General features: G+C 41.3%; 1 protein-coding gene across 2 annotated transcripts in view; it reads left to right on the plus strand.

Moving 5' to 3' along the window:
- Nucleotides 1-12,450, plus strand: part of ift80 (intraflagellar transport 80 homolog (Chlamydomonas)) — a 47,222-nt gene that overhangs the window by 6,622 nt on the left and 28,150 nt on the right. For both annotated transcript variants that reach the window (XM_042487375.1, XM_042487376.1), the window contains exons 6-8: nucleotides 449-558; nucleotides 2,513-2,602; nucleotides 3,512-3,649. In XM_042487375.1, coding sequence (XP_042343309.1) covers nucleotides 449-558; nucleotides 2,513-2,602; nucleotides 3,512-3,649 — 338 coding nt within the window. The remainder of the gene's footprint in view (nucleotides 1-448; nucleotides 559-2,512; nucleotides 2,603-3,511; nucleotides 3,650-12,450) is intronic.

The following is a 12,450-nucleotide window of genomic DNA, read 5'->3' on the forward strand; positions in this document are numbered from 1 at the left end:
TTAGATGTCAAGCCCTCTCCCTGCCACACGCGTGCAGCCACAACCTGACTCACACACACACACACACACACGCGCACACACACATTTTCCTTCCCACGTGCACACATTTGTGCTCATGCTTTAGAGGTTAGACAGGTTTTCTCAGCTGGTGTGCCTTCAAGCTAAGTGCTGTTCCATAGGCTGAATGAGGTGAGATCTTTGAGGGAATATGATACCTTCTGAGAAAAGGAATTAGCGCTGCTCTGTCCTAGAGCTATTGTTCATATGCCAACTCCTCGCCTGTCAAAGGTAGAGGGAGAGTTTCATACACACACAATTTTAATTCACATCTCTAAAACATTACACACATAGGTAAAGTCCTTATTTGTGGAGGCCCTATCCATTGTTTTGGGCTGTAGATTAATACAAGATCTCATCTTCTGTTAATCTCTTTGTCTGCATCTCCCAGGGTCTCCTGTGTATTCTGTGGCCTGGGGTCCAGACTCAGACAGAATCCTCTACACATCAGGAAGACAGCTAGTCATCAAGCCTTTGCAACCCAGCGCCAAAGTCATACAGGTACACTGACTTTATTTGTTATGAAGTTAAAAACTATTTCAATATATTTAGTATGTCATGGTTTTGAAATAATACCTTGTAACTAACTATCTTAATGACTCAAAAGTTAGGATAATTAACCTAAAATCAATTAGAAAACTGTGAACACAAATCACATTGGGCATGCAATGTAGTTTTTTCTTAATAAATAGAATATATACAGTAAGTAAAATGGATCATTGAATTTACGACAATATACACACACTGCAAACTTTTATTTCTGTGGAGCAAGTAAAGAACTAGAATTACTGCCTCATGGTTGTAAACCTTCGACAATCAATAAAGTTGCTGTTTAGATTGATGTCTGCACAGATCTGCACTTATCCTAGATATTTGTGTCAGCGTGGAGCCATAAAAATCTGATAATGATATAAAATATTATGTATTGCTTTGATGGAAGGATGATGGATGAATACTATGGACACACCAAAACACTATTCACATGGGACTAGTATTACCTGAGAACCTCAAGTAATTTGTAATAGTTGCGGAGACTGTGTGTGATTTTAGTTCCTTACGAACGTGTCATGTCTGTAATTTTGATTATTTCACAACAAATTACCAACCATATTTAACAAAACACAGAGATCAAGTGATAATATTGATACTGTACAAATCAGCATCTTATGATTTGGGGTCAAATATTATTTTTTTTGTTTTGTCTGCCTCTTTTCTGCCTCTTTCTGCATTAGCAATTATAAATGAAAGTTCTGACAGCATTTTGGGTGCACGAGGCTCTTCTTGTTATACAGCATGGAAACCTTTTCACAGAAAGCCCAATTTTAAGTCCATCAGAAGAGCAAAATCTAGAATGATGATGAGATGGTTGACGTGACAATTTGTCGCAGAATCGGTTTTGTTTGTTTAAACCACACATTAAATTTAAAGGAGGTTAACACTGTATATCGCCTCTGCGTTTCTTTGTAGAGTTACAAATGACTGTGCACATCATATCCAGGGATTTATGTTAGTAACTTCACATAAAGTACAGACATTGTTTATTTTGTGCATATGTGCCACACAAAACACAGATGTGGGAGGTAATTTCTAAATGACATGAGGTCCCCTGGTAATACTAGTCCTGCACAAACAGGTCTCAAGTCATTAAACAGACAGTTTGGGCACCTATATAGTATCTGATGGGGAGTTTCTTTTGTCTTTGCATGATACTTTTTATCTTGTATATAGATTTTGCTTATAATTTGAGCTACCTAATGACCTGACATCACTGGGCCCTTTGCCTCTCCTCAGGTCTCCGAGGTTCATTGATTTGCATTGTTATATAAAGGCTAAATAAAAGGAGATGCAATAGATCTATATATCTTTGAGTGCTTCTGCATTAAGTGAGAGTGCAGCACTGAGGACCTTGCACACCAGTGAGTATTTTTCTTGTTCATGTATACATTTGTTTATTATTCTTCTTGAAGCTGAATAGCACCTGGGACCTTAGATAAACAACTGCGGGTTCAATGTGTGCCTTCTTAACCCTTTGCTCTCTCTCGGCTATGACCACACATGCAGGCAAAAGCACACACATCACATCCAGTGATGTGAGTTAAACCTGTGCGGGCTCAGTGTGAATGGGTGTGTTTTGAAGTGAGCAAGTAGGATTAAAAAAAAAATAGAAAATAGAGTGTAGGCATGTAGAGAGGACAGGCACATGCTAAGTTAAAGCTAGTGACACGGTTTTGGCTCTTTGTCACACAGTAACGCATAATGTGGAGATTAAACTCTCAGTTTGGCTGATATGAAACATTTCATAAATGTGCAAACTATGTGTAACAAGAATAAATGCCACTCCCTCTGGACCTTATCTTGCTCATGCTTTCTCTCTTTTTTGGAATATGGATAGCATTATCATGTTGTGTTGACAGAAATCGTCCTGTTCTGTGTGTCCCCCTCTGTCTCTCTCTAGTGGAAGGCTCATGATGGGGTTGTTCTGAAGGTGGACTGGAATTCAGTTAATGACCTCATACTGTCAGGTGGAGAAGACTGTAAATATAAGGTGGGCTCTGTTTTTATACTGCATTCACATGGAATTAAGCAGACGGTAGACGTCATGGAAAAAAAAAAAATAGTCTGACATAAAGGCAGGACGGTAAAACAAAACATGCATGATGATATGTTGCGAAGGTGATGTTTAATTTTTTTGGGTCAAAGAATGGAATTAAATCTATTAAATAAAAATGTATTTAGTATTTTATTCAATTATTCTAGTTAAATCAATAAATTGTCCACATTGCCCTTGTTTTCTCCTTGTGTGAAAGAGGCGCTATGTAACATCCAGTTGTAAATTCCGAAGACAGCAAAAAATTATAATATTTAAAATCTAAACGTCAGTGGTGTCTATGTTATCATTGCCAGTGTTGTCTGCCGGCCCCATCTGATTTTACCATCCTGGTCTCATCCACCAAAATAATGTATGGTTTGCCATCTACTGTCTCCCTGATTCCATGTGAAGGCAGCATTGTGCCCAGTTCAGACTGAAGATTTACGACAAGAAGAAAAGGTTTCTAGAATGTTGCACAAAAAAGTTGCAGCAGTGTAAATTGGCCGATCTCGGCTCAGATTGTTTTTTGATATTTTTGCTTTTTCATCTCTACTAAAAATGCAACTGTAGTACGTATCCCACTGTCACTATCCTCATTCATATTTGAAGATGCAATAAATTATATCCAGCTACAAAAAAGCCTGAAGTTATAATGAAAGTACAAAGACATTGCAAAGGAGATGATACACCATCTTATGAAGTCGCATTGGTGTAAACTTGCAGGGTTCAGAACAGACGGGCTTCATAAGTAGTCGCAAATTTTAACTCATCCTGTTGTGAATCTTTGGTCCGAGCTGGCTTTAGATGTCTTGTGGGTGTGTTGAAATGTTTTTTAACCTTTCAAACCATGTCCTTCCACAACAGGTATGGGACAGCTTTGGTCGTCTGCTTTACTCCTCATCGTCTCATGACTACCCGGTCACCTCTTTGTCCTGGGCTCCAGATGGAGAGGTGTTTGCCGTGGGCTCCTTCAACACCCTGCGGCTCTGTGACAAGACTGGAGTAAGAAAAACCCTTTTACTCTCCATCAATGCCTTTTTTTTAAATTGTTGTGTCCCCTCATGACCTTTCCAATAGAATGGAGGCTACTCTTTGAATATAATGGGATGTCAGGTAAAAGAGAAAAAAAGAACAAATAACAGGAGGAGGAACTGAAATACATGTTGCAGCAGTTTAGTACTTTGACATAAAGCTAACTGAAGGATATAGCTATTGAAATATTGTTCAATTGCTGAGATTTCAAATACATGACACTTCTCAGACCTCACACTCATTGGATTAATCATTTATTCAAAACACCAATATATCTCGGCATGTTCAGTCAGGCAGTCCATTCACTACCGGTGCAAGTACACTCTCAAGTGCTCTTGCATTAACAACGCAATTAGTCGTCTTCAGTCTCTTTTCACACGAGCGAGGACTGTGTAAATGATGATGGCAATCTTCTGCCCTTGTGTGACAAGGTAATGGTTTTTATTCTACCAAAGGTTTCACCATGTCATTTCAGTGATAGGTGTCTCCTCTCTGCTTGCAGTTCTGCTTGCCGGTTGATAAAATTATGCATACACCTTAAACTTTCCGAAACCTAACATATATAGCAAGCCCCTGTTTTGTGTAGAGCTGCACCTAACATTATTTTCATTATTGATTAATGTGCAGATTACTCACATGTTTTATCAATTCATTGTTTAGTCCATAAAATGTCAAAAAAAGTTTTAAAAAACCCAAAGTGATGCCTCTCTTTCTGTCCAACTAACAGAACATAACCCAAAGACTCATTTTGATCATAAATTACGAAGAAAAGCTGTCAACACTCACATTTAAGAAGCTGAAACCAGCAAATGTTTGACATTTTTGCTTGAATAATTACTGAAACGATTAATTGATTATCCAAATCGTCTGGAAATAATTTTCGACAAACCAATTAAAAGCTAATCGTTGCAGCTCTAGTTTTGCATACTTCATTTGTTTATTCTTATAGGACATTGATGCTCTGCAGTAAGCCAAGTCCCTCTTCCTGAAACATAAAGTATCTGTGGTCAGCTTTTCCAGAGCAGCGTGGTTTATATTGTGTGGCTCACTACAGGCCTTATGTGCTCTATACATAGTTCATTTCTGTAAACCACATTAGGCTGCATGCCACATGTTCTTGTTACCTGGTGCTGATGGTAACTGGAGTTGTAATGAGAGGGGAAATGAGAGAATGATGAATGGTAATTGTTGTTTTGTTATTGCTGAACATTTGGCCAGGAACAATACTACCAGTTCCCTGGTCTGCCCTTGTGGGAGGGGGGGGCTTCTTTGAGTTTTCGTGGAGATGTCAGTGTATTGCCATTTCAGACTTGTTGTAATGAAAACAAACAGCCAGGACTGTGTTTTTGTGTGCTGATCACCAGGCATTTCATGCTCCATTTTGATTTAATTAGGATCAAATGGCTTTTTTTTCTGGAGGACTAAAACAAATGGGCTGGAGAGAGGTCTGAGCCAACACATATGTCTTCTCCAGAGGGTTAAGGTGTGTGCTTTGGAGAGGTTACATTCATTTAATGTAGAGAATGAACATCCGGAGACTGGGGAAATCCCTCATCCTTTACAATTACTTTTGGTTTTCTGAACCAGGGATTTTACTAGTTTTGGGAAAAATTGCCAGATTATAGCTGTGAGCTGATGAAATTATTCACATTTTTATTTTTTTGTAAACATTTTTTTTAAGTTCCTTTAAAACTATAACAGAAAGAACTAAGTGCTCCTTTATTTTTTTTGTATTGACTTGATTCACCTTACATCCTCCCGTTATGGGTTTGTTTACATGGTTGGTTTATTCCATTGTTTCGTCAGCGCACCACTTGCTTTGCTGTGGTGTGTCTTGGTTAAGGCAGCGTGACGATGATGATAATTATGATGATTATGGTTCTGCCCAGCTCTAAGTGGAGGAAGGGAATGCTTCTCCTCCCTAAGCCCCTCAGAGTCAGTGTGTATTGTAGCCTGGTGTGGGAGGCTCACTCAAGAGGAGGATGGGGGGAATAGAGAAACTGAGAAAAAGAGATTCAGAAAAGGAAAAAAACCCTCAAAGGTCACTGAAAAATCTGAATTCTATGGATGAATTCACACATATACTCCTTGTGCATCAAGTTAGAGAAAGTTCAGTTTGCATGCATATACACTCCGTCACTGCTAAAATTACCGTAATCACATTGTGCATGTGAGTTTACACACCAACACAGAAGCCATAACCTCATTAGAGGGGCTTTACCTGTGTTGTCGCTGTGGGTTGTTTGCGGCGCAGCAAGGGTTAAGCAGCGCGAAGAGTCTTTTCAGTTACTAGCGTGACTAATGGGAAGGAGTTTCATTCTGTATCTGCTACAATGAAACCTTGCACTTTAACGTATTGCTGCTGGCTCAGCAGGATCAGCCCCACGCATTTAACCCCTTCACCTCCCGTCCAGCTCGCCTCTCCTCTCGTCCCAAACTCTCTCCTACTCTTTTCCCTTTTCTCCTCCACATTTTCTCCCTCCACGCACCACAGTGCAGTTGTAGTTTGTTACCCCCCTCATTATCACCATGTAGGAAAGGGGAGCGCATGCACAGACACACACACACACACACACACACACACACACACACACACACACAAAGTTTACATCGAGGCAAAAGTAAAGGAAAAGATTAGTGTCATAGTTATAGTGTAATGCAATGTTTGTTCTGTTTTTTTCCATAGAGCATCAACATTTAGGAGTTATTTAATACATAACTGAATTATTAATTCATAATTATTTTCATTATGATTTTGTTGAGTTTGGACTTCTTGTGTGTGGAGTGCATTTTCTCTTCCACAGGAGCTTTTAACAGGACACAAAACACAAAGAGGCTCACTGTCCCTTTTACAAGATTTGGGAGAGACAATAAGTCAGTGTCTGTCTGTGTGCCTGCCATAGTATATGCATGTGCCCACATGCCTATGTGTGTGTGTGTGTGTGCAACCATTGCCGTGCAAATGTGCCTGCGAGACAGCAGTCTATTTACGAGGCGCTGCAGCTGGTGTCTAGCGTCTGGACCCTGTCACGATCCCTGACACTGTCACTGGCTAACAAGTAGGACTCATTGTGCCAGGCGAGCACCCTCTTGCTTCTTTCACTCTGCCCCCCCTCCCCCTTCCTCCCCCTTCTCTGCCCTACGCTTGTTTTTTCTGTCTCCACTGTACACCCGGGCTCCCATACATAAATGTAATAACTGCTTGATTTTGCTTTTCTAATTCCTCTACATTATTGGACTTTTTTTCTCCTTTTTAAAGCTTTCATGATTAGAATTTGTGTTATCTTTGTAACTTAAGTTCTGCAGATGTTCTTTGGTCAGTGTTTCAGAAAGTTTAATGATAAATGAAGAGAACATTTTTCCTTTCTGACGGGATGGATAAACTGCAAGCCATTGTCTTAAGAGCTGAGTGTTTTGCTCAAGGTCACATAAGCAGGGCAGAATCTTGTAATCAAGGCCAGATTTCACATTTATTTCACCATCCTTCATTTTGGTTTGATGCTTATTTGGGACTTAGTGGGCATTCACGCCGAAAAGAGCCCTCCGTTAAAACAACACAGGCCATTGGATTGTGGCAAAAATTGAGCCTGACTCAGCTTTTTTGTCTGACGTCCTTGCGTCAGCTCATTCAAATAAATAAGTTACAAAAACAACAACAACAACAACAACAGTCACTTCCAGGAAGAAAACTGGCAACTGTTTTGAATTGCAGAGGTATGTGAAATCGGCAAACTCGATCATTTCTGTTGACATTTTGAGCTGTAAGTGTAACATTTTAGGATATATAGTTAAACACGATAGTCCGAATCTGCTTTTCTGCTGTGCTTTTTTTATGTAGTGTGGTTCATCAATGTACCGCTGTGGATGGGGCAGCAGTAAAACTTATTTTATCCACCTAAAAAATCAATATCATTTTTAAGTGCACACCATTCACCACTTTACCTTACAAAACAGAGGCAGTAGGTCAGCAACTCTGCTGTTCTGTGATGTAAAACTACTGTTTTTGTCAATGGACTCTGGTGGCTTCAGTTCCCCCTTGGACAGGGCCGTAATGTAGCGAAGACTTAAAGTGATGTTGGGTTTTTGTCTTTTTTTGGTGGGCCTTTTTAGGTGGCTAAAAATGAATCAGTTAAGGAAGCGTTTGGTCAACGCTGTTTGATTTTATGTACATGATGCAGGGTTTTTCTTCGTGGTAGTTATTGTAAATAAACACTGGGATTCGGTCTTTACACCAATATTTAAAAAAGCGTCTTAACTAGTCATCAACTAAAATGTCCATCATACATCTACGGCCTCTACATTTTGCTGAATGTTAATAGCAGTGGCTAGTCTTGTCGCTCACTAGCTAGGCTAGCTATGGATTCCATGTCCAAAAAGGAAAAAGTTGAAAAAAGGATAGTTATATGCACATCACGTAGGTGCAAGCCTTTTAAAAAACTTTCATGAGGGAAAAAAGGTAACATCTGCACACTTACTCCATGCCACACAAGTTTATTAAAGACAATGTTTCGATCCTGCTTGAATCTTCGTCAGGTCAAATCCAATTAATCCTTAATAGCCCACTGCAGAGAAGCCACCTTGTGGTAAAACATATTAATGAATGCTCATTTAGACCAATAAGAATTGTCGATAGGCTAATTTAAACTTAATAGTCCGTGTAACCTTCATTGAAAGGCTTAAAATATGTTTTGAGGCTCCAGACAGATTTTTTTTTTCTTTTTTGGCCAAAAATGGTTCTTTTGATAGTAATGGGTTGCCAGCCCCTTCTTTAGACCCAGGCCTCATTTAACTAAGCAATTGCTGCTCCCCTCCCTCACATGATCTGCTTTGACTCAGATCTAACTGAAACGTGGCTGAGCTTAGCCCTGGTACGATCCAGGTTCCTGTCACAGTCCTGCCGATTAGCCGGCATACATCTCCTTTATTCCACTCTCCTCTCTGCTCCTCTTATTTCTACTCCTCCATATGTAGGTTATACTTAACCACAGGCAACCTAGTTAAGATCATCACATGGTTTTAATGTTACTCACAGGCTGAGCTTTATTTCTGACTAGCACTCTTGATGTGTGTAATAACGAAAATGACACATACTTTTCCTTCTACAATACGATAACAGCTGTCACTATCACACAGTTTTGGGGGATGAGTAGTCTTAAATCATGCATCAAAGTTATAGCTCATAATGACAGTGTTGTTTTCAAAAGTAGGGTTTGTAGAAGTGTGAAACCACTAATATCTGTTTGTGGATACTGCCTGTTGCATACAATTGTCAAAAGACTCTCAATCATGATAATTAATGATTCATTGTCTCTAGTTGTGTTTTTCTGACAATTGTCTTTGAAAAAAACTGCTTCTTTACTTATCTGTCTATCCATCACAAGCACTAGTTTATTGGTCTAACAGCTACTCTATATGAGCTCCAGTGGTAGATTGAGCTTTTTTTTTCTCATCCTCTTTGTCTATGAGATACAGGCATGCTTTCCTTTGTAAAGTGTAAAGTATAAATCCCTCTTTTTGCTGCACATGCCTCCCTCCTCCCTATGTCAGGGCGTATTGGACTACCTCGTCCTTATCAGTGCTCCCCCTCTTGGCTCCCTTTCCCTTTTGCCTTTCCCGAGGCCCTCTTTACCTCCCTTTTTTTCTGGGTGAGTCCGGGGGGTCCCCTTAGGGTCTTTGTGAGCCTTGCTCAGCACTGCCACTCTGGGAATGGGTCCATGTCCAGCTGGAATCACCATCGCTCCTCTCCCTCTCTTTTTTTTCTCCTCTGTTCCCTCTTTAACGCACAACTTTATTCTCTATAGGACCTTTGTCTGCCGTCCTTTTAGCTGCCAACCATTATTTTCTCTCAGAGAGTCTATCATTCTTGACTATCCGTTGGTCTGCCAGTCTTCTTGTGGCCTTTTTTAAAATTCTTTTCTTAGCGTTAGACTGTCCTCCTCTGTGATATTCTGCTTTTTTCATAATTGCCAGACTTCCCTGTCTTCTCAATGAGTCCCACTAATAGTTTTCCACTCTCTGTCATTGGGTAGCATATACCTGAGGCTGTGCTGGCAGTCTGCTGCCAACCACTGGCCGGCCAACATCTGGAAGTTGCAGTTGCTGGAAGAGAATAAAACAGCCAAGAGCCCTGGTCCTGATCGTGAACCACTGTTAGTGGTGCATGAAAAGGCAAAATAAACCACTGTAGATTTATTAGACTGCAAAGCCTTTATCTGTTTTCATCACATGAGAAGTAGACATTAAGTAAAGTGTAATTCAGATGGAGAAAAATGTCACTGCAACATAAGGGAAAGGCAGAAGAAGTAGCAGGGACAGATATACACATGTAGATGAAAAGAGGAGGGTCACATAGGAGGGGAGATGATAAGTAAGTCAGAGTGAAATTATTGGCGTAAGTTTGACAAAGAAAGAGCATGTGCACATGAGAAAAGATGGTGACGGAGCATTTGAAAAAAAGACCAGTAAGTTTGAGAGCGTCTCAGAGAGAGAGAGAGAGAGAGAGAGAGAGAGCAAGAGCAAGAGCGAGGGAGCATTGTCAAACAAAGAGAGTCCTGAGTCAGCAGCAGAGCAGTTTTCTCCCCAGGCAACTGGGCAGGGCTAACCCCCCCACCCCCCCCCACCCTCTCTCTCTCTTTCTCTCTCTCCACTTGCTTTACCCCTCACTCCCTCCCCTTACAAATCTGTGCTTTTGCATGCTATTTCTTGCTCTCTGCACTCTTCCTTTCTGCTCCCTCGCTGTCATAAGCCTGGTCTGTCCAAACACTGCGAACTGGTAGAAAGAGACCACAAACTCTGAAAAGGGCAACTGGGGTCTATCTCACACTCCCTAGCACCCTTTCACCATCTTTTGTTTTCATAGGAATAATTTCACTGATTCCTTTTAATACATATTGATGAGGTTTCTAGGCCTGTTAAAGCAGCCTAGTTCAGAGTGTGTGAACAGCACGCCTGTGAAACACAGTGCTTACATGTTGACTTAATCTATCATCCCAAGCAGCTCATTAGTTCTCCTTTTCCTAAATGTGAGGATAATGGTTTCTCCTTTGTAGTCTAGGTCCTTTGTGCCGAACAGGCTTTGGTTTTCAGTGTTGCTGAACTTATTCTGGCACACTCTGTGGAACAGTGTATACCAAGGTCCTTCTTGCAGATGATTGACCCCAATTTTTTTTTTGTGCGAGTGCATGTATGTGTGTGTGTGCGAGCCGGTGCCTGTGCGCGTAAAGTGGGTTAGAGTAAAAGGCACTTGTTGACATGGTAATACTTTTACACCTCTCCAGAGTTCGGCTAAAGGCTTGCCTTGTTGGAAACCAAAAAGGAGGGGAGCATGAAAAAGAGCTGAGAAAAGAGAGCAGTTGGAGGGGTGGGGGGCGGGGTAGTGTGGAACCATCCAATATATCCTGTAAAGTTGGCCTAGGCTGTGAGGCTTGGAGGATTGGTCTCCATAAAAGACGGTGGTTTCTCTTTCCCTCAAGTCTCTCTCTCTCTCTCTCTCTCTCTCAGCTCTCGTCCCTCTCCCTTTTTTTTCTTTACTTCTCCACCCCTCCATCCTTCCCTCCCCCCACGGCTGGAGTAAGCGTATGACAGTGAGACAGTGCCCTGCCAGCCCCTCTGGCAGAGTCATCATTCTTAGCAGCACTAAATCACTACCTCCACTAGCTAGACAAACATGTCACACTCACGGAGAGAAAGAAGCAGAAAGAGGGGAAAGAGGGATAAAACGGTATAAGCAGTGAGGGTGATACTGAGGGAGCAAATAAAGGGCTTCGGCAGAGCACACAAATAAGCAGCGAATGTGTGTAACTGGGGTATCACTTCCAGCTTTACAGCCAACCTAGAGTTCATTAAGGGCTGTTACTGAGGAGTAGGGCTGGGCTGCAGGAAATGGACCAAGGTCCTGAAAAGGATGATTTGAAAAGGTTTGATTTTGGCTGCACCCTAGGGTAACCCCCCCACCCCCCTTCTGCTGGCTTCCACGCAGATCAGAACGGTGCTACGCTTTGACATTGACTAATTTATCAACTGGCTGCTTCATTTGGTGTAATTTGTTATATATGTTTGCCTCCGCAGAGAAGTAATGGACTTGTCATCACATATGCGCACGTGTGCACTTAGCTTAATGTGTGTGTTTGTACTGCTACCTGTGTTTGTGTAAGTTCTATGAAACCAGTATTCATGGGCCCGTGTGATTTAGAGAATACTAGCCAAGGTGAGCTGATGAATTGTAGACTAGCTGTTGTCAACAGGTATTACACAACCCTTGAAGAAATGAGGTGTGCTCGTCAGTGTCTTACAAAATTAACTCTTTTGGTCTATGGGGACCCCATAGAAAGTTTTTCCGGCTCATTGGCTAAATTTTTCAAGCCCTTCAATGTATGTTTAGGCCATAAAATGAACTAAGTGATCCAGTATATTGTAGACCCGCTGTCAGGGGTGCAGTTGGTCCATTGGAGGGTTAAAGGTCTCACGTGTTGTGTCGTTTGTACCATGCCAAAACACAGTCAAATACCCATATTACCTGTATGTGTGTGTGTGCACGCACACACGTGCGTGCAAGGGCACACAAGAGCATGTGTGCATAGTTGGTGCTAATAGAATTCTGCTGTCCAGCTCACAGCTGTGTACTGCTGATGAGTCCCAGGAGGCCCCAGCATGTGTCTATGGTTACTATGTTGAGGCTCCAGCATGAAACCATGTGTAGATCATTACTCTCTCTATTTCCCTCTTTCTCTCTCTCTCTCTCTCTCTCTCTCTCTCTCTCTTTCTTTCTCTCT

Source organism: Plectropomus leopardus, chromosome 5 (assembly GCF_008729295.1).
Source record: "Plectropomus leopardus isolate mb chromosome 5, YSFRI_Pleo_2.0, whole genome shotgun sequence".
In the NCBI taxonomy this organism is placed as follows: Eukaryota; Metazoa; Chordata; class Actinopteri; order Perciformes; family Serranidae; genus Plectropomus; species Plectropomus leopardus.